At 45.1% G+C, this 22,119-nt stretch overlaps 1 protein-coding gene across 1 annotated transcript in view; it reads right to left on the reverse strand.

The window, feature by feature from the left end:
* LOC128349733 (disintegrin and metalloproteinase domain-containing protein 9-like) overlaps positions 1-22,119 on the reverse strand; it is a 113,055-nt gene that overhangs the window by 65,927 nt on the left and 25,009 nt on the right. Inside the window, exons 5-9 of the mRNA XM_053306559.1 lie at positions 16,645-16,721; positions 11,969-12,164; positions 8,612-8,680; positions 5,772-5,843; positions 784-956 (exon numbers count right to left, since the gene is read on the reverse strand). Coding sequence (XP_053162534.1) covers positions 784-956; positions 5,772-5,843; positions 8,612-8,680; positions 11,969-12,164; positions 16,645-16,721 — 587 coding nt within the window. The remainder of the gene's footprint in view (positions 1-783; positions 957-5,771; positions 5,844-8,611; positions 8,681-11,968; positions 12,165-16,644; positions 16,722-22,119) is intronic.

Consider the following 22,119-nt stretch of genomic DNA (forward strand, 5'->3'; position numbering starts at 1 on the left):
TTCACAAGAGGTTATGAGGGCTGTTAGCTAGGATATCTTTTTTTTTTTTTAAGGAGACAACTTCAAGTAAAATGCAACCAAATGGCTATTAATTATGATAGCTAAATGGAACATTATTCAGTAGCAATATATACCTGATTACCATGTATCAAGGATGAGCACCAGGGGAGGAAGGGCATCACTTTAACGTTCTGCTAGGGAGCTTCTAGCGGCATTGGGCTGGCTGCTAATGGAAACAGGATGCTGGAGTAGATGGGCCTCGGGTCTCTTCAAGCAGGCCGTTCTCCTGAGAATCCATGTCAGTCCCCTGCTGCCAGGTCTCTATGAAAACCTCATGGTGGTTAAGCCAAACGGGTCTGAAGAGTTCCTTGCTTGTGGATCCCACTGTGATAAGCTAGAGCTTCAATGGGAAAATGGCGTACCCAGTATGTTCACAACTGCCTGACAATTACAATAGAGCTGAAAAGGATAAGTCACCCAGGGATCAAGGCTACTTAGAGGCATCTCTGAGCCTGCCAGCTGTGTAAAGAGAAAGAGCAGTTGCTATTACCTGCCTTACTACATCAGAGGGTTCTGATTTGGGAGATCAGATATCCTAAATATATCTGATTTCAGCAATGTAATACACAAAAAAGGTACTGAAGATAACCAGCAAATTTCTTGATATTTTCTAAATTTTGTTTAGAACTTAGAATGTTTTTTTAGAAAATGTTCTAGGAAAAAAAAAATTCTGGAAAGACCAAAAGGACAGATATTTTCAAAAACAGAATTATGGATGCTCACGTAATGATTCCAGAATGATCAAGATGTACTCGATGCCGGAGCTCAAAAGTGGCATAATGGTAAAATGCATCCAATGTTATGCCGAGGTTAGTAGTGCCGATTGTTATGTAGTCTTTCTCTGTCCACAGCTCGAGACCTACCACATAAATATGAAGACCCATTGCAAAATACATCTGAAAATAGGAAACACAAAATTATTGAGCATGTCATATACATAGCACATGCAGAGTTGGGACAAGGGGAAGGTGAGCAAAGCCACTGCCTAGTGGCACAACATATGATAGCAGCCAGCATGCATAGCGGCACAACTCAAAAGGCAGATGGGCAGGGCTGCAGCACGCAACAAGAATCCTAACCTCCTTTCAAGAGTAATTCACTAAACCTACAGCCCCAAATCCAACTTCTTATTTATTTATTTATTTATTTGATTCTCAATACAACTATAAATATGCTGTTTATGGCAAGACTGCATAGCAGGACCCAGATATATATAGGGCTGGTCCAGACAACCGCCCAAAAGTAGGTAAGCTGGGGACTGGAGGCTCAAAGGGAGCCTTCGCTGGCCAGTGGGTGGCTCATCTGAACTTTCCGACTTCCAGTTCCCACACCGATTGCCCATTTCCACCCAAGGTTCTCCACCCAGCTTCAAATGCTGGTGACAGGTTCAGCAAAGAATCTTGGGTGGAAGTCTGGAACCGGAACCAGTTCTGAGAGGTAAAATTGGGGGCGTGCTGTCATTGGGGGCATAATTGTCAAGGTTTGCCTAGACTGCCTTGTCTGAGTATGTGTATTCATTATTCTAGATTAAAAGAAGGGCCATAGGGTTTACCATTTCAGTCATGCACCAAAAGCATGGATATATTTTAAGCCAATGTGCCCACCTATAGTTCTGACTATGTAAGAAATAAACAAGTCTCACTTAAAACATAACCTCGGCATACCCACACTTTTTCTTGGTCTTTTAGCCCTCTTCTTCTGCAGGTTGGGAGCAATACCAATGCTCAGCTCAGGACACTCTGGCGGCAGTCAGGGCTGGCTCTGAACTTCAGGAGGCCTTTAGCATACTGCCCTCCATGGACCCAGTCTTTCCAAGGGGTGCCCCGCTCCACCACCACCTCAGGCAGGCTATGAGTAATCTGCTGTCCATTATGAAACTTGAAAGGCAAAGGAGCTCTGAAGGAGTGGGATAGCTGGCAACGCCACACATGTACTTTCTTTCAGATGACACTCAATTTCCAAGGCTGTTCAGTACCATCCTTCACTTTCCTGCTTTGCTACTAGGGGTGAGCAGAGAGGGATCCCTCCTTGCGTTCCAAGTTGTGCTGTATGTCAGGTGGCCGCGATGGGCCTTGAGATTAGAGCGCTCCTCTGTGGACTGGGAAGCAGGAAGGGTTCTGGTGAGGCTTCTCCTCCTCTTTTGCCTCTGACATGGCTGCTTCCAGCCAGTCGCGCAAAAGGTGAACTTGGCCTTAATTTACCATTCCCCAGGCTGTTCTGTGTCCCATCCACCCTGGGTCTCTGTACAGTGTTTCCCCCATGTGGCTGCAGCTGGGGTTCCTGTTGCGGCTTGTCCAAGTCCCTCCCATGGCAAAAGGGTGCTTTCCCGGGAATGGGCATTGCTCTCCTATGTGGACTGGAATCCTTGCCCTGCAGAGATATGTGGCCTGCTGTACATGCCTGCCTTCCTGCTCTCAAAGGAGATATCTTCCTTTCCTTTGTGTCTTGAGTTTGCAGCCATTAATACTGACTGGCCATTCCATTTGTTAAGTAAGATACTAGTAATAGTTCTGGCTGGCCATTAGTGTGTGAGCGAATCGCTGGCTGATGGGCAAAGAGGCCCAGAGAATGTTCATGAATGAATGACTCCTAATGGCCCTGACTATTCTCAGTGAACTATGCCATGATGGGCCCAACTGGAAAGAAGTGTAGAACGTGCCCCTTCTGCCTCCCCTGTGGTGAGGAGTATCTGTGGTAAGCTGTGTGAAAGAGACGACTGATTTTTGGAGCCTAGAGTAGAAGCAGCCAGACAGAGGTCACTCACACAGCATCGAGGGTGCAGACTCTACAGAACCTGGTGTAATGTATTTCTGACTTTTAGGAATGCTCTGCTATGTCCTGCTTCATCCATTGTTCAACATATATGCATGTGTGTGTTAATAAGCCAAACATTACAAAGACACCATAAGAAGAGCCCTGCTGGATCAGGCCCAAGAAAGCCCATCTAGTCCAGCATCCTGTTTTGCACAGTGGCCCACCAGATGCCTCTGGGGAGACCACAGGCAAGAGGTATGTGCGTGCCCTCTCTCCCACTGTTGCTCCCCTGCAACTGGGATTGGAAGGCAGCATGCCTCTGAGGCTGGAGGTGGCCCACAGCCATCAGACTAGTAGCCAATGATTAATTAAGTGTGCCGTCACGTCATTTTCATCTCCTGGTGCCCACAGAGCCCTGTGGTTGTCTTTGGTAGAATGCAGGAGGGGCTTACCATTGCCTCCTCCTGCACAGTATGAGATGATGCCTTTCTGCATCTTCCTATATTGCTGCTGCCCAATGTAGTACCAGTGGGGATTCGAACCGGCAACCTTCTGCTTGTTAGTCAAGCATTTTCCCGCTGGTACTTCCTCTTATCGGTCCTAAATTTCCCAACCTTCAGTTTCATGGGGTGACTCCTGGTTCTAGTGTTGTGAGAGAGGGAAAAAGATTTCTCTCTGTACACCCTCTCCATGCCATGCATAATTTTATTGTTAATGGTTATTAATTTTTACCTCAGTGGGTAAAATAGCAAAGCATTGAGGAATGGGCACACATTCCAGTTACAGAGTGGGTAGCAGAGGATGGTTTAGTTGTTGCAGCTATTTAGAGAAAATACACATGGTATTTATTGGTTATTGGCTAAGTATTTATTGGTTAAGTACACTTGGATAGGAAAGACCTGAAACTAGATTAGTTTCAGGTCTTTCCTATCCAAGTGTACTTAACCAATAAATACTTAGCCAATAAATAGGTATACTACATAATAAATAGGTAAGAAGAGAGATATATGTTTCCATCTGCTCTCTAGGAGGAAGGGAAAGATTGTGACTCAGCACAGGAAGTGCTGAAGAGTCAGTCCTGGGGTCATACAGTAGAAACAGGTAAGGAGACCCTCACTCACTGTTTCTACTCCCAATGCCCCTAGTGGTCATTAGGATAGTTGGTGCAAAAAGGTCGATGCATTGGAACTCCATCTCCAAAATTTATACACTTCAATCATGTCTCCCCTTAGTCACCTTTTTTCCAAGGTAAAGAGCCCCAGATGCTGTAGCCTAGCCTCATAAGGAAGCCTCATAAGCCTAGCCTAGCTCCAGGCCCCTGAATATTTTGGTTGCCCTCTTCTGCACCTTTTCCAGTCCTACAATATCCTTCTTAAGATACAGTGACCAGAACACACAGTACTCCAGATGTGGCCGCACCATAGATTTGTATAAGCAAGTCTTATTTTAAATCCCCTTCTTAATGATTCCTAGCATGGAATAAGTCTTTTTCACAGCTGCCGTGCACTGAGATGACACTTTCAATGAGCTGTCCACCACGATCCCAAGATCTCTTTCTCAGTCAGTCACCAACAGCTCACATTCAATCAGTGTATATGTGAAGTTGAAGATTTTTACCCCAATAGGCATCACTGCCCATAAGTCTGCAGTAAGCTTACCTCAAAGGAAAACCAGAACCCAAGTAGTGTTACAACCCTCTGGGACTTCCCTCTGGAAGTGGGGCAATTGAAGCAATGTAATTCGTATGTGCATGTGATTTATTCTCACTTTGTCAAGAATGGGTCTGAGTTCTCAGTTAAAGAGTTTGGTCATCAGTTCTCATTCTCTCCCTCTCCCCTCCATCCCAACTGTAGCTGGATGCAGGAATACAAACCTTACAAAGGTATGGTGACAGTTCTGGCCACCATACCTCCAAAAGGACCTTATAGAACTGGAGAAGGTGCAGAAGAGGGCAACCAAGATGATCAGGGGCCTAGAGTACCTTTCTTATGAGGCAAGGCTACAACACCTGGGGCTTTTTAGCTTAGAAAAAAGACGACTGCGGGGAGACATGATAGAGGTGTTGCCATTGAAGCGGTGATTCTCTTATATTTAGCAGGGGGAGAGCAACTGGCCCTATCCAAGCACAGCACACCATCACTTCAGTGGCTGTTGCTGGTAGCTGCCTTATGTTTCTTTTTGGATTGTGAGCTCTTTGGGGACAGGGAGCCATATTATTCATATATCATTTATTTTTCTGTGTAAACCGCTTTGAGGACTTTGGCGGAAGAGTGGTATATAAATATTTGTTGTAGTAGATGTCTATAAAATTATGCATGGTGTGGAGAGAGTAGAGGGAGAGAATTTTTTCTCCCTCTCTCATAACACTAGAACCAGGGTTATGAAACTAATTGCCAGGAAATTTAGGAACAACAAAAGGAAGTACTTTTTCACACAACACATAAGCAAGCTATGGAATTCTCTGCCACAAAATGTGGCGACAGCCCACAGCCCAGATGGCTTTAAAAGGGCTTAGATAAATTCATGGAAGACAAGTATATGAATGGCTACTTGTCTGAGGGCTATAGGCCACTTCCAGCCTAAGAGGCAAGATGCCTCTAAATACCAGTTGCACTGGAGTCCAAGAATGCCACCAGGACTGGACTGGGGGTACTGAGAGGGCAGTGGAATGTATATGGGGAGGGCGCAAGGTTTTGAGCAGAATGGGTGCTTAAGGTGGGAGTATTCACTGCTGCCAAGTGCAGAGGGCACAGGGACGCCCTGCAGGTGGGTTGTACCAGGAATATACCCTGTTGCCCGGTGGGCCAGTCCTAGCCTGAATGCCACAATGAATTGCTGCTACAATGGGGCTGGTTTGTAACCACCGTGTCTGTCTCTAGACAACTATGAAACATATGTCTTCTGCTTGTAGCGCTTTAGCATTCATCTGTAAATGAATGACCCTAAAATGTACTCACATTGTGAACGTCAGCCATCATGAGCAGCATCACTAACACCAACTGAGATTCATTGCGGTTTTCAGCGATAAACTGAAGAGAAAGAAAAAATGATTTTAAGTTCAGTTGGAACTGTTTTAATAGGCCAACTCTCTTTATAACAAACTAATGTATACAAATTCCCTGCATAGGAGTAACTTTTATGGTAGTTTTTAATTAGATTATGCTTACAATTTAATTAGCTACCTGCAGTTCTGTGGATGCAGCAGACACACCATTTTCTTGGAAATGACACTTGGTTAAAAAACATTTTGTGGGAATTGCTGATGTTGTTGTTGGTGGTGGTTATTATTTCTTGTTTGCACAGTCAGACAGGTGTTATTGACTGGTTTGTTTTATCCAGACATCGAGTCCTTACCAAGGACCTGGGATGGCTGAATTTTATTATCAATATTGTTGCTGTTATTATTATAGATATCACTAGTATTTTGAAGCCCGTTATAATAACGGGCGCTAGCCTTTTCCTCTCCCCTTTACTGTTTTTTTTTTTAATTGTGACGACGACGCTGCCGCCAAAGTCCCACCCTCCCTCCCTCCCAACTTCCGAAACCACCTTACCCCTCCCGTGACAGTTGAGAAAAGAAAGACCTAAATTGAAGAGGGAGAGCGGAGCTCGCAAGCAGCGCTCCTCCCTCTGCAAAGGCTCTGCCCGAACTGGCGCTTGGGGCCGAAAGGACGAGGCGTCCTTTCGGCCCCAAGTGCCAGTTCGGGCAGAGCCTTTGCAGAGGGAGGAGCGCTGCTTGCGAGCTCCGCTCTCCCTCTTCAATTTAGGTCTTTCTTTTCTCAACTGTCACGGGAGGGGTAAGGTGGTTTCGGAAGTTGGGAGGGAGGGAGGGTGGGACTTCGGCGGCGGCAGCATTTTTCTTCGACCGCCACCCACCGCGGCCCGTGTCTCCGGCCGGGCCGGCCACCCAGGGCTCTGGCGGGCCCGCCACCCACCGCCGCCGCCCGCGGCTCCGGCCGGGCCCTCCGCTGCCCGGGGCCTCTCCCTTGTCGCCGCGGCGTGTCCTCTGGCCAAGGCGGTGGTGGCCAGTGTCCCCCGGCGCCACTCACCCGGCTTCTTCGGGGCGGCCGCTTCTGGCCGCCCAAGATGGCCACCGGGTGCCGGTGGCGTGTCTCCCTTGCTCTGTTCTGCGCATGTGCTCCGCGCATGCGCAGAACAGGCCAGGGAGGCACGGACACACGCTTGGTGTCCGTCCACGGACGGACACCAAGCGTTTTATTATAGAGGATTGCAGAATATAGGCTGTTCCCAGTAAAGCTGCTTTTTGTAATTGGCTGATGGTGATTTCTGTGGCCCCGATGGTGTTGAGGTGCTCTTCAAGGTCTTTTGGAATTGCACTTAGGGAGCCAATTATCACTGGAATTATTTTGGTCTTCTTCTGCCACAGCCTTTCAATTTCAATTTGTAGATCTTTGTATTTTTTGTGATTTTTTCTATTTCTTTTTCTTGTATTCTACTATCACCTGGTATTGCTATATTGATTTTTTTGACTTATTTTTTGCACCGCGATGACACATGAGCAACAAAATGAGGTTAACGGAGCGCTTGCTCGGTTAACCTCATTGAAGGGGAGGGTGGTTCAGATGGGCTAGCCACCTAGGGAGCACTGCATGGGCATATCTAGGGTGGGGCAGGCAGGGCACGTGCCCTGGGTGCCACTTGAAGGGGGCGCCATTTTGAAAAATTTCAAAAAAAAAATTTATGGCTGCCAAAAACAAAATGGCCACCACACATGCTCAGATGGCCTCTGTGAGGCCCTAGAGGCCAGCAGGGGAAGGAGGAACCTTTGCAGACCTCGCACGGCCTTTAGGAAGCCCCCTGAAGGGGCTACAGGTAAAAAAAATTTAAAAAAAATTAATATAAGACACTGTACACATATTCAGATTGGCAGTATGTACAGAGGATCAGGGCTTGTGAATACTGAGCTGAAGTTTATGAGCTAGGATTGTATTCATTTTTTCTTACTTTGCTTCTTAAGATAAGTGAGTTAAATGTGATGTCTTAATGAGTTTGTCTTTGAATCAGTGTGAAATCCTTAGTATTAAGGCCCACTGGGAGTTTCTTGCTCTTTCTCTCATTTTAACTATCTTTCTGAAATACTAGAATATATTCCGAGCAGTGACACAGTTTACTCTGCATATCCTTTAATTATTTTCAGAGTATCTGGGAAAAGTCAAATTCTCCATTGATTTTTAAAACATGTGATGGTGATGCTACAATACATAGTAGAGAATTAGACAGGCACTTCTGTTTAGTTTTCCAAGTACACCTCCACATAGTATTTGGGCATTTCATGAGCCCCAGCATACTGAAATTTGTAGTTTCCCAGCATTTTTTGGTCTGGCTACGTCCACTGCTAAATAGTTTTTGAAATATTAAAAGATAAACTAGTTTGATTTGTATTTTTCAGCTGATATTATGGTAAAGTTATCTGAAAGATGGGTGTCAGATGTTTGGACAGGGGGCGCAATTTCAGTGCTTGCCCTAGGCACTATTTACCCTAGATACGCCTTTGGAGCACTGAGCTCACCTGTGAGCCCGGTGGTTCCCACAATCCCTGGCAAGTGGGCTAAGCTCCCTTAGGCCACTTTCCAGAGAATAGCTTCATTGTGGAGAGAAGCCATGTCTGCCCAGATTATCATAAAGGCTCAAGTGGAATTATTTATACCCTATTCTAAATATCAGAGTTTGAATTCACATGTTTCCTAACTGAGTCCGTAATGCTGAAAGCAAACTTGAAATTAGTCTACATGATTCATGTTGATTGTTTTTACACAGATTAGATACTAAAAATTACCTTGCTTTTGTCAGCAACAAGATAGTACTCTAGATGCCGGATAGGTGCAGAATAGTGGGTGTCATCTATCTAGAATAAAACACACAAAAAGTAAGGTTTCACAGAACAAATCAGGGCAGAATTGTACCACGGTCTCCAGGCCAGATTGCGAGTTGCCTCGATATGGGGCTTCAGTGCCCTGCACAGTCCATAGCTCTGCCCTTATTGCCCAGCCTAATCTTTGTGGGGGTGGGGGGGAATCCATATTTTTTGAAAAACTGAATATGAAGAAAAAATACGCAGAACTAGGAGACTGAAGAGGAGGGTGAAGTGGAGCTATTGGGAAAGGAACCTCATTGCTGAAGTACAGATTTATCACTGGGGTTTGCCTTTTGTTCAGATATAGCCATCATAAGATCTACATGCCAGTGCAGTTTTGAGCTGAGGGAGCCAGTAGTGTTTTCACTGCTGAAGTTTGCTCCAAGAAAGCCCAAATCCCATAACCACAACCAATGAGAGTAGAGGAAGTGAGAGAGTAGGAACGACTGGGTGGAGAGCGTGTGTGTTAAGGAGTGGTGAGTTTCCTGTTGAGTAAAGAGGAGAGTCTTCTATGTGCATGTGGAGGGAGGCATTTGCTTATGGTATCTGTGAAGGAACCTGTATGAGGGAGGAAGATATCTCTGTTAGAGGAGGATGAAGTGGAGCTCTTGAGAAAGGAGCCTCATAGGTCACAAGTGCATTGCCACAGGGCTATGTCCTGAGCTCTAGAGATTTTGAGACAGAAGGTGGATGGTCATCTGTCAGACTCAGGGATGCAGTAGATGTTTCCTGCACTGAGCATGGGATTGGGCCACAAGATCTCCAAGGTCCTTCCCAACTCTCAGATTCTGTGATGCTGTGCTTCTGCAACCCCACGCTGCCTGTCAAACCTCAGAGGTTTCTGCTTGCAGAACAGGACAGCAAGAGGTGGCAGCATGGGAGAGCCACTGCTACTCCATGATCCTACCTGACCTGTAAGGTCCACTGGGAAGGCTCTCTTCTGCCTTTTTCAGATGTGCAGATGGCAGAAAAACTGGGGAGGGCCTTTTCTCTAATGGCACTCATTTTGTAGAATTCCTTGTCATGAGTTATCTGCCTAGCACTCCCCCTCACTGACTTTCTATTATCTTCTTAAGGCTTTTTAGTAGGGGTGTGCAATTCGGATTTTCGGGTGATTCGGCTCGGACCCGAGCCGAATCACCCCCGTTCTGTTTTGTGCCCGAATCTGGGTCACCCGAATCACCCTTGATTCGGTTCGGATTCGGATTTAATCCGAATCTGAATCCGAATCGATTCGGGGGGGTAAAAAGGGGCCCAGGGGCAAAATTTTGGGATGGGGTGGTAGTGCCCAATGGGTAGAGTCTACCACCCCAATTTCAGGGGGATTGGGCAAAGTCCTGATTTTTTGTGAATTTTTAAAGTTTTAGTGACTTTGGGGCAGTTCGGGGGCATAGCATGGGATTTGGGCAAAAGGAGTGGGGTGGGGTGGTAGCGCCTAATGAGTGCAGGCTACCACCCCAATTTCAGGGGGATTGGGCAAAGGGCTGATTTTTGGTAAATTTCTGAAAATTTCATGTCTTTGGGGCAGATTGGGGCATATTGGGTCAGAAAGTGGGGGCTGGGGCAGAATAGTGGGGTGGGGTGGTAGTGCCTAATGGGTGCAGGCTACCACCCCAATTTCAGGGGGTTTGGACAAAGGGGTGATTTTTTGAGAATTTTTGAAGTTTTGGTGACTTTGGGGCAGTTTGGGGGCAGAAAGTGGATCTGCCCCAAAAGAGTGGGGTGGGGTGGTAGTGCCTAATGGGTGGAGGCTACCACACCAATTTCAGGGGGATTGGGCAGAGGGCTGATTTTTTGAGAATTTTTGAAGTTTGGGTGTCTTTGGGGCAGATTGGGGGCAGAAAGTGGATCTGCCCCAAAGGAGTGGGGTGGGCTGGTAGATAGTGCCTGATGGCTGGAGGCTACCACCCATCCCCAATTTAAGAGTGATTGGGCAGAGGGGTGAATTATGGTGAATTTATTTGTATGAGGTTTGTCTTCATAAGGTGAAGTGTGCTAAAGTGATTACTTCCTCATATTATTCATAGTAAAGGAAAGTGTGAAAAAGTGAAAGTGGGGTCATGAGAGTTGTTTAATTGAAAAAAATCTCATTTGCTATGATAGAATGAGAATTCACACCTCAGAAAAAACTTCTGAGGTGTGAATTCTCATTCTATCATAGCAAATGAGATTTTTTTCAATTAAACAACTCTCATGACCCCACTTTCACTTTTTCACACTTTCCTTTACTATGAATAATATGAGGAAGTAATCAATTTAGCACACTTCACCTTATGAAGACAAACCTCATAAAAATAAATTCACCATAATTCACCCCTCTGCCCAATCACTCTTAAATTGGGGATGGGTGGTAGCCTCCAGCCATCAGGCACTATCTACCAGCCCACCCCACTCCTTTGGGGCAGATCCACTTTCTGCCCCCAATCTGCCCCAAAGACACCCAAACTTCAAAAATTCTCAAAAAATCAGCCCTCTGCCCAATCCCCCTGAAATTGGTGTGGTAGCCTCCACCCATTAGGCACTACCACCCCACCCCACTCTTTTGGGGCAGATCCACTTTCTGCCCCCAAACTGCCCCAAAGTCACCAAAACTTCAAAAATTCTCAAAAAATCACCCCTTTGTCCAAACCCCCTGAAATTGGGGTGGTAGCCTGCACCCATTAGGCACTACCACCCCACCCCACTATTCTGCCCCAGCCCCCACTTTCTGCCCCAATATGCCCCAATCTGCTCCAAAGACATGAAATTTTCAGAAATTTACCAAAAATCCGCCCTTTGCCCAATCCCCCTGAAATTGGGGTGGTAGCCTGCACTCATTAGGCGCTACCACCCCACCCCACTACTTTTGCCCAAATCCCATGCTATGCCCCCGAACTGCCCCAAAGTCACTAAAACTTTAAAAAATCGCCAAAAATCAACCATGAACCGAATCACCCGAATTTTTTTTGCCCGAAATTCGGGTGATTCGGCTCGTGTCCGAAAAAATTCGGGGGACATCGGGGTGATTCGGTTCGGCCCCGAATCACCCGAAATTGTTCGTTTCGGGCACAGATCGTTCTGTGCCCGAAATTTTTTGCACATCCCTACTTTTTAGGCTTTTGGATTATCTGCTGTGTCTGACTGTAGGCTTCGTTTTTTATGTTGTTTATTATAGTTCAAGTAGTTTCAATACACCATCGTGGGTTCTTGCATAGGCAAGAAGGAGGGATACAAATTCTTAAGACTGAATAAATACATTTAGGGTATGTATTCAGCAGGGGAAAACTTATATATACTTACAGCCCTATCAGGAATCAAGGTGTCATCAAGCATTATAAGTTCTGTGTCTTCACTTGTCAAACCTGCTCCTTCTTTAAGGATTCCTTTGCAGGGTTCATGCTGCTCCACAGTCCTTTGATAAATAAGGTGCTGAAATGTGGAAGAGTTCTCAATGGGTTCAATTTCATACCTTAAACTCCCAATTTGCAAGTGTCCCCTGTGGAGGAAAGAACAGAATACAGACTTGCAGCCAGAAAGACAGCAAATGCATTAGGCCAGGGATGGGCATTGAGAAACAAAGGTGCACCTAGGTAATTTTGGGGCCTGGACCTAAAGGACTTTGGAGCCCCCACTCCCCTGCAAATTAAGCATCATCATGCTCTGCAGAGTGACCACACCACCCAGGACAGACTAAAGACTATTTGGGGACCCCCAGGGGCTGTGGAGGCCCTGGACTCCGGCCCCAAAGTCCAGGGGTAAGAGCACCACTGCTGAGAACCATGTTGTGCACATCCCATAAGAGATTTGTGAACACTTTGGAGGACACAGCTGAAACACCCCATTATGCAAACACTTCATGAGGATAACAAGAAACTGATTTAGACCCTTTGTTACTTGCAAAGTAGACAGGGCTGTTCCTTGGCGCTTGAGGATATCTGGGCAAGGAAATACCCTTAAGGGGTTGCCCAGAACACCTCTGTGAAGAAGAGATCCTTTGTTTTTGGTCAGTGAAAGGCATATACTTCCTTTTTATCTGCAAACTCTGAGTTTTTTTCCAATGAGATATGCAATTGCCTAATTCCTTTCTAGCTTCTAGAAGGTGTTCCACTTCTCCCTTATGACATGTGTATTATGGACAACAGCATGTGGTTGCCAATCTCTATGAGGCAAAGCAGAGCCAGGCTGGGGCTGAATGTAGCAGAGGACCCCGAGACACCAGATCAGAAAGGACTGGGAACAACCATGTAGCTCAGACACCCAGATCCTTAGTGCTGAAATCATGCTGATCTGGCTACTGAGAAGCGCCCCCAGAAGTCTATCAGGTCTTAGTTTTGAAAAATGCAATTCAAACTCCCTTTCTAATAGATCTTTTCCTTTTGAGCAAATGGCTCCTCAGTGATATTTGTCATATTTGCCTTCCCGTATTAGGATCTGAAGTTCATCCTTACTGTTTCGCACACCCTGTGCATACTGTCTAAGCAGAGACCATGAGCATCACTACCTACTACCTTCCCTGATCTAATTTCCAGAGAGTTAAAAACAACAACAACACCATTCTCCTATTTTGCTTTGTCATCTGTGTTCTTGTCACTAGTACTTGGCTTTATAGCTGGTCCATCGGAGCTTTTGTCTCCCTTCCCCTCAGGACTCAGCTTAAAGCCCTCTTGATGAAGTTTGCAAGGCTTCTGCCAGAACTGCTTCTCCTTGGAGAGGAGAGCCGGTCTTGTGGTAGCAAGCACGACTTGTCCCAAAAGTAAAAAATGACTTTGCATTTGAATTGGAGACCACATGTGAGCACTGTAAGATATTCCCCTCAGGGGATGCAGCTGCTCTGGGAAGAGCATCTAGGTTCTAGGGGTGTGCATTTTGGAATTTTCTTGTTTCGATTTGTATCCGAATCGAAACATCCCTGTTTTGTTTTGTACCCAAATTTTCTGAATCCGAATCAGCCCTGTTTTGTTTTGTAGCCAAATTTTCCGAATCTGACTCGATCTGGGTTTTTAAAAAGGATCCCAGGGCAAAAAGAGTGGGTGGTGGTGGTAGTGTCCAATGGGTGGAAGCTACCACCCAAATTTCAAAGGAATTAGGCAAAGGGCTGGGTTTTTTGTGATTTTTAAAAAAAGTTTACACATCTTTAAGAATTTTCCCATAGGGAATAATGGGGATTCCAACAAATGCATCAGGGGGAAAGGGATGACCCAGAGCAGAGTGTGGTGGGTGGTAGTGCCCAATGGGGGCAAGGAAAATTTCAGAATTATTCCAAAGGAATTGGGCAAAGGGCTGATATTTTGTGATTTGTTGAAGTTTACATGTCTTTAAGATTTCTCCCTTAGGGAATAATGGAGGTTTAGTTTTCAGCAGCCCCATAATTCCACTTGGGGGGCACTGGGTTTGCCCAGAGCGAGGGGTTGTGTAGTGCACATAGGGTGCCAACCACCCCCATACCCACAAGCCTGTGGTGTACTGGGTTTTGTTGTTTCTGAGGTGTTCATTGTAGATTCTCTGGTAGCATATGAGATTTTCAGTGAAAAACAAGAATCCACTCTCATATGCTACCAGAGAATCTACACTCAGAACACCACAGAAACAGCAGAACCCAGCACCCCATGGGTTAGTAACCCTTCCCTTGGCCAATGTGGGGTCAGTAAAGAGTGGGAAGAAGCAAAAGAGCCAATGGGGAACAAGGAGGGAATTGTCAGCAGGTCAGCCCATGATTTAGGTCACTGATCAGAAGGCTGGAAGGGTGGGAAATTCAAAGAGATGTCAAACACAAAATGGAGACTGACAGAGACCACAAAATGGAGGTCCAAAACAACAAAACGTTTTGTAGCCGAAACAGGGACGTTTTGTTTTGTATACAAAACTTTTGGATCTGGAAAATGGGTGTTTTGTTTTGTCTACAAAACACCCAAAACAGGCTGTTTTGGGTACAAAACGTTTTGTATCTGAAACGTTTCGCACATCCCTACTAGGTTCCAAGTTCCCTCTCTGGCAGCATCTCCAAGATAGGGCTGAGAGAGATTCTTGCCTGCAACCTTGGAGAAGCGAGCGCTCCGCAAACCCGGGCTATCAGCTTGTGAGTAGCCGCAGTGCGGCTCCGCATCATGGCTACTCACGAGTAGACCCCCGACCGGGAGGCTTAAAAGCAGCCTCCCGGCTCGGGGGTCTCCCCAGTATGCCCTGCACGCTCGCGTAGGGCATACTGGGGCTTCCGGGGCCACGCGGCCCCCGAGCTCCCCAGCCCCCGCCGGCTCTGTCACGGAGCTGGCAACCGTGTGGGCAGCTTATCCGGCCGCCCAGGGCTCCCTGCCCACTCGTCTGCGGGGAGAGCGGGCTTAGCCCGCTCTCCCTGCAGTTTTTAGAAAAGCGGGTCTCACGGATCGTGAGACCTGCCTCAGAATCTCTCTGCATCCAGCTAGATAGATGGATTAGAGATTCTATCTCTCCACTTTACTATCTAGAATGGAGTTCTCCAATAAAGACTCCTTATATTGATTTGAAACTTTGAAAAGGCTCCAGGTTTCTTTTGCTCTCAGCAAACACGCATGCCTGGGCAGAATCCGCTGTGTTTTGCCTCAGTGCAATCTGCTGTAATAGAAGGGTATCTCTTACCAGAGAGACATCCCAACAGTATACAACAGCTTCCTATGACCCTATATTCTTCCCAGTCATTGTGAAAACAGTGTTTTCATAGCAAGCTGTTTACTTCCAGGATTCTGCTTTCCCTTCCTGTATCTTGACCTTCACCAGGAAGGATTGACTAAACTACCACTTGTGCCTTTAGCCTCTTCCCTTTCCTTCCCAGAGCTTTGTGCCTTCTCAAGATCTATTCCTATTCTGTACAGACCACTTTGATAACTGTTATGTTGAAACGCATTAATAACTCAACGATTCTGCTGGCAGTATTATTTGTTCCTTCATGGATGAGTGATCAGGAAGGAATATCCCCTGGTCTGAGATACTTCTCTGTATGAGTTCCTTCTTTGCTCTGGAAGGTGGCCCTGCTGCCAGCCAAAAAGGGAATATGCTCCCCAGCCTGGGATGCTAGCCCTCATTCCTTGCCAGAAATTAGTCCACAAGGTGGCCCGAGCTGGCTTTTGGCTCTATGGGGCTTACAGAAAACACGTGGCAGAAGCTTCCTTTGTCAGAGTCAGATAAATTGCCAAGTAATCAAATGCTGAATCTGGCTACTAGCTCAACAGCAACAAAAAGGCCTGTTGCTTTGAAGCAGGCAGGACTGCAAATGGGGAATGCACCTCCCACTGAAGGGCGCAAGCTCTGAGGAAGGAATCAGACAAGAAAACATCCAGGCTCCCTTCCAGCTCCAAATTCTATAATAAGCACAACCTTTTCTGCATAGTATGTGAAAAGAGTAACCTACTTATGGATAACCTCCACCACCGAAGGAAAAAAAACCTGATTATTTAACTCAGGTCTCTCAGCCTTAGACCCAAAATCTGTTTTCAGTTCCAGGACATTTCAAACAAAGTTTCAGGAGGATTTGGCTGCAGAGGGTTTTACTACTAAGACTAATATTTATATACTGCTTTGGAAACAAAGGCTTCCAAAGCAGCTTGCATAGAAAAATAAATAAATAAATCAGATTGTTCTCTGTCCCCAAAGGGCTCACAGTCTAAAAAGAAGCATAAGGTAGACACCAGCAAGAACATAAAAGAACTGCCACTGCAAAAAGTGCCTCTTTGCTCCGTTAACAGGGGTAGCTTTAACAACAATATCCCCTACATGACCATCATAACAGGGAATGGCCTTTTAAAAACGTCTGCGCATCCCACAGCTGCTTTACATTTTTGTTGTGTATATGAGATCGGCAAACTAATTTTAACTCATATAGCGGCTGCAAACAGCCTTTTGAAGAAAAATTGGCAATAACGTGTGCACAGAAAATAGCTGAAGAGGCACCAATGCTTATAACTTAAGACTCAGAGGAACATAAGTAGCTTTTCCAGTTCTATTACCAAAGCCCATTGCAGGTAGAGAGGAGAACTTCAGAGTCTTGAGCATCTTCTACATAGCCACCATAATAGCAATCATCCTAGAAGAGCACAAAACATATTGTCAGAGTAGATACAAACGAAACTCAATCCAACAGTTTCTTAAAATGGTTATGCATATCTTAAAAGTTGAGAATCTTTACCATGCTGCACAAATCATGGTTCGCCGGTAGACCGGGCTACAACCCAAGCACCATGGCTTAGTATGCATGCAAAGGTGCAAGCCATATTACTACTGTTAGTCTTCCTATTGGTTTATGTAACTATACAGTAATTACTTAGACCAGTGTTTCTCAAACTTTTTGGAGTCAAGGACCGCTAAATTCTTCGTGCAGAGTTTCAAGGACCGCTACATTCTTCATGTGCAGTTTCCCGGACCAGCAGTTAGTAAAGGGGTTTCAAGTCTGTCTATCTATCTATCTGTCTATCTATCAGACTTCTATACTGCCCAAAACTTGCATCTCTGGGCAGTTTAGAATGAAAATAATATAAGCATTAAAATAATTAAATTTGGAATCTTTTGCAAACATGGAATATTAGGGGTTCTTAACCTTGGGTCCCTCAGTTAAACTCCCATAACCCCCAGCAACAATGGCATTTGGCCATTATGGCTGGGGATTATGGGAGTAGAAGTCCACCAACATCTGGGTACCCAAGGTTGAGAACCCCTGAATCTAAAAGCCTGGGTGAACAAATTTGTCTCCAGTATGTCTGGAGTGGAGGTGCTTGTGATTACTCAGTGGAGAGGGGATGTTGGGCCATTAGAAAAATTCAAAAGCTACATGGGGCCAATGAAAACAACATACAAGCAAGCCCCACTGATGTAAGAGGGAAACAGCGTTCCCTCTCAAGGCGCCTCGATCACAACAGGCAGCTGGGTTTCAATCAACCAACCTTTGGCTGCAAACAATGAGCATGCAAGAACCAGCAGCCCTTCAAGTGGCGCCCACTGCCATACTTTTTCCTCCATGCCCCCGCATCGCATACAGTTTGAAGCTGTAAAGATAGGGAATAAGATAGCTGTAGGAAGATCTCAGCAGCACGTGGAGGCAAGGCACAAGAAGGGTCCCATGCCTCCGTGATACTCTTCCTCTTCCGTGCCATGTGCAAAATTGAGTAAGTGAGTGCCTTGATTTCAGTTGGGGGGGGGGTTGACTCCCAGTCAGGGACTGGCACTCAACCCTTCGGGGACCGGCAGCGGTCCAGGGACCAGTGGTTGAGAAACACTGACTTAGACTATGAGCCATAGAACTGACCAGCACCTGATCATTCAAGCAGAGATTTGCTAATAACAGGGAAGTGCACATGTTTGGCATTAGAGTAAGAGAAGCTGACTTCTACCCTAATTTGGTAGCTGTGTGCACTCCCATTTGATGATCTCATGTCAGTCCAAAACAAGGTTGAGGCTGGGAGCTTGATCGTGTGCTAAGTCCCAGCTTGATAGGACAAGCTTGCCGTCCCGCTTCAGAATGAGGTAGGAAGAAAATCCATCCTGCATTTCATGATAGGATCCCCTATCTTCACAACTAAAATGTTGGATGATTTCACACCTCGACTGCAATGGTTTCTTATGTGGATAATGTGGCATTCATTTAACAACATATATGTATCAGGGAACTTCATTCATTCATTCGGTTTCTATACTGCCCTTCCAAAAATGGCTCAGGGCGGTTTGCACAAAGAAATAATAAATAAATAAGAGCCCCTGGTGGTGCAGTGGTAAAACTGCCGCCCTGTAACCAGAAGGTTACAAGTTCAATCCTGACCAGGGGCTCAAGATTGACTCAGCCTTCCATCCTTCCGAGGTCGGTAAAATGAGTACCCAGAGTGTTGGGGGGCAATATGCTAAAATCATTGTAAACCGCTTAGAGAGCTTCCAGCTATAGAGCAGTATATAAATGTAAGTGCTATGGCTCCCTGTCCCCAAAGGACTCACATTCTAAAAAGAAACATAAGTTAGACACCAGCAACAGTCACTGGAGGTACTGTGCTGGGGGTGGATAGGGCCAGTTACTCTCCCCCTGCTCAATAAAGAGAATCACCACATTAAAAGGTGTCTCTTTGCCAAGTTACCAGGACTTGAGGGTATCCTTTTAGACCATCATTAATGGAAAGAGGAAATAGTGAACCCAAACAGAACATTATAGTCTACATTCAGCCTGTCGTTTCTGGTTTTCTAGCATCAGATGCAAAGCCACAGAAAATCTGAGTGAACCAATAGAAGGATGCAACCCTGCATACAATTGCAAAATAGAGAAATAAGGCCAATCTGAGAAGCACTAATTAGATCAGGAGTGCCAGAAGGTAGGTGTTCAGGATGCATTATTAATAAGAGGAAATCATCACTCCATCAATCTGACTAATATGCAGCAAGAGATTCTTTCCCATGTCCACTGGTGCAGGCCACAGGCATCAATGTAGCAGCCTGAGGTCTCAGTGAAAATTGAGGAAATGGTGAGCAGATGCTTGGTATTGATTCAAAAAGAAACAGCTCATCATGAACCGCTAATGCCATTAAAGTTTCCTGAAAGGCCCTGGAAAAAACCGCCCTGAGCCATTTTGAGAGGGTGGTATACAAATCAAATCAATCAATCAATAATAAAATAAATAAATAAGTGGCACTAGATCTCAGAGTAATTGATAACTTCTGATCACTGATTACTACTCACACATCCTTGAAACTGCCAGATTAGAGAACATGAATGTCAGCATTATGTTCCTAATTATAAATCCACAATTGCCAGATGTGGGGTCCCTGAGTTAATCCAAACAGACAATGGACATTGGTCTCTGCATCTGAAAGCATCTGAATCTCACATATCTGTGAGCAACTATGGAATTCATCACCAAATATCTAGCCTCCTGTAAGCTCAGAAGCTGGGAGTATGAAGCCTAGAGCACCACCCCAAAGTGTGGTGGGCCCTTTAAAGGCTGAAGGCATTCAGGTGAAGTTACCAATAGGGCCCAAAGGGAGTGGAGTTCCAACCCAGGAGGCAGCATTAGACCTGGCTGAAGGGGAAGGAGGGTGGGGTGAAGCAGATTGAGACTGGCCTGCAAACCTTTATAGGATATTCAGTACCCATCACCCTAGCTGAGTGCATGCAATGTACGTTTGCGATATGAGTGAGGGCTGCCGCAAAAAAGGGCTGACTGCCGTGCCAAACCCTTGTCGACTTGGAGAGCCAGTGACAGGGGACCAAGGACAGAGGGGAACTGCTGTGAAAAACACTTTCTAACTCTTGGAGATGTTGGTGGGTGATTTTGCAGGTTGTAAGTGACTGTCCTCATAATTAAACATGTATTGGAAGCATTATGGACTCTCTGGCTGGACCTGTGAGCACTGATGGCTCATCTCAACCCTTTTGAAGCAGAACTTCTTGTATGGGGTGGCAAGGAAGTGGATACCTCCATTTACCTCATAGTAATGGGTTCATTGAGGCAGCCATCAAAACAGTGAAGATGCAACTGAAGAACACCCTCATGCTATACAGAATGTCTCCTCTCCCCAATGGACCCTACTCTGTGGAGATGCTCATGGGTTGCAGAATCCAGACAACAATGCCAACATTCCCACATCAACTCCTTTTCCAGAAAGCAGACATGGAGGAACTGATTAAATGAGAAAATGACAGAAGAGGAAGACAGAAGAGCAATTAAGACTGTTGTTGCAGAGCTCAATGATGTGAAGACCTAGAACCTGGTGAAGTAGTTTGGGTTCATGATAATGGGACATGGGGAACTGTGAAAAGGTATACATACCCCACGGTTACTGGGTAGTTACGTCAAAAGGAAATCTTAGATGAAGCAGCTTCCATACACATACACACACATACACACACCCTGCAAGAGGACAAGAGCAAAGCTGAAGAGCTTTGCCATGCTCCCTCCCTCAATGTTTTTTTAAAAAACCAATTTAAAACACTTCTTTTTAAAGAGGCTTTTAAATGTTTTATCTGTTGCTTATATCTGGTAGGTTCTTCCATTTTTATAGTTTCCAGTTTTTAACTTTTTATTAATGACTTTTAATTTGATACTTTAAAAAATCATTTTAAATGTAGTTTTAGCTTGGTCTTTTAACTTGTTTAACTTTATTAATCTTTTATTTTACATAGTATATATTTTATTAACTTTATGAGCCACCCTGAGCAGTAGTGTACTGGAGGGGTGGGGGTATAAATATTTTAGATAAATAAATAATCCCTTGCCAACCAAACCATTAGGGCAGGAGGAAAGCAAACACAGTAGCCCAAAAAAGAACCACAGGCATCAAGAGTACAAAAGTATTTCCCTTCAGCTTGGTCTAATTCACACAATTGTTCAAAAAGGTTTAAAGTCAGTAACCAACATTAGCGTGATTGTATGAACCCACACCAAGGTAGGAATCTCTGATTCCTCTTAGGACACAAACTGACACCAGTAATCTTGGCATGCGTTCACCTGATCATGCTAACATTGGTTACCAACTTTAAACCTAGATTTGACTGTATTAACCAGACCCTCATAGAACAAAGAAGAAGGGCAGAGAAGAAGGGCAGAGAAGTTTTCCCACTGCAGAAGACAGATTTGTAGAGTTAGAATGAGACTATGTGCAAGATCAGAAGAATCCAAACATACTAATGAAAGGGGGGGGGGAGATTTTGCAGGGAGAGATGTGAGGGAAGTTTCTAGTTCAAGATTCAGACGTGGAGGAGATGGGGACTCCTGAGGAGAGTCAGGAAGGTCTGAAGAGTATATTAAGCAGCTAAAGAGTTATTTATCTTGTCCAGTACTGAAGTATTTTGATTAAGAGTACCTAAATATCTGGCTAACCACACAGAACTGATACTATTAAGGGGAATCTAACTTTTAAAAGAAGATATTCTTCTCTGGATACAAGGAGTTATATCCAGCTTAGCTCCAGGAAACAGGTTTCACACTACAACACACACCCCAATCTGATAATGCTTTTGAAGTGAATAAAGCAATATTCTACAGGCAACAAATAAAAATAAAATAAAATAAATATGGCAACCATTCAGAAGCACTAACAGAAAAGTCATGGAATCCTAGAGTTATAAGGAAAAACAGCCATATCTATGAGTTTCTAAGCACAGGCCAACTGATGCGAGGGAAACCTAGAAGGGATGAACTGCAACTTCAGAAAGTAATGGTCATAATTAATTGTAGCAGAATCAGAGCATTCGAAGTAATTCAGAGCCAATGGTATTGTTCCATTGTTGACTGCTACCACTTGTATTTATATGTATATTTATGTAAATGTACTTACTTACATGAAGGTAATAACTAATGCACTTATTTACATGTACTTATGTAATGAAAGTCTCTGATGTTTACTCAGAAGTCCTCCTGGCTGACATCCTGACTGTCAAAGCACTGGTGCAACAGGAGAAACCCCAGCGTAGCACCAGTGCTTCTGAAGAGGTCCAGACTAACCTTGCA

Source organism: Hemicordylus capensis, chromosome 3 (genome assembly GCF_027244095.1).
Source record: "Hemicordylus capensis ecotype Gifberg chromosome 3, rHemCap1.1.pri, whole genome shotgun sequence".
NCBI classification, from domain to species: domain Eukaryota; kingdom Metazoa; phylum Chordata; class Lepidosauria; order Squamata; family Cordylidae; genus Hemicordylus; species Hemicordylus capensis.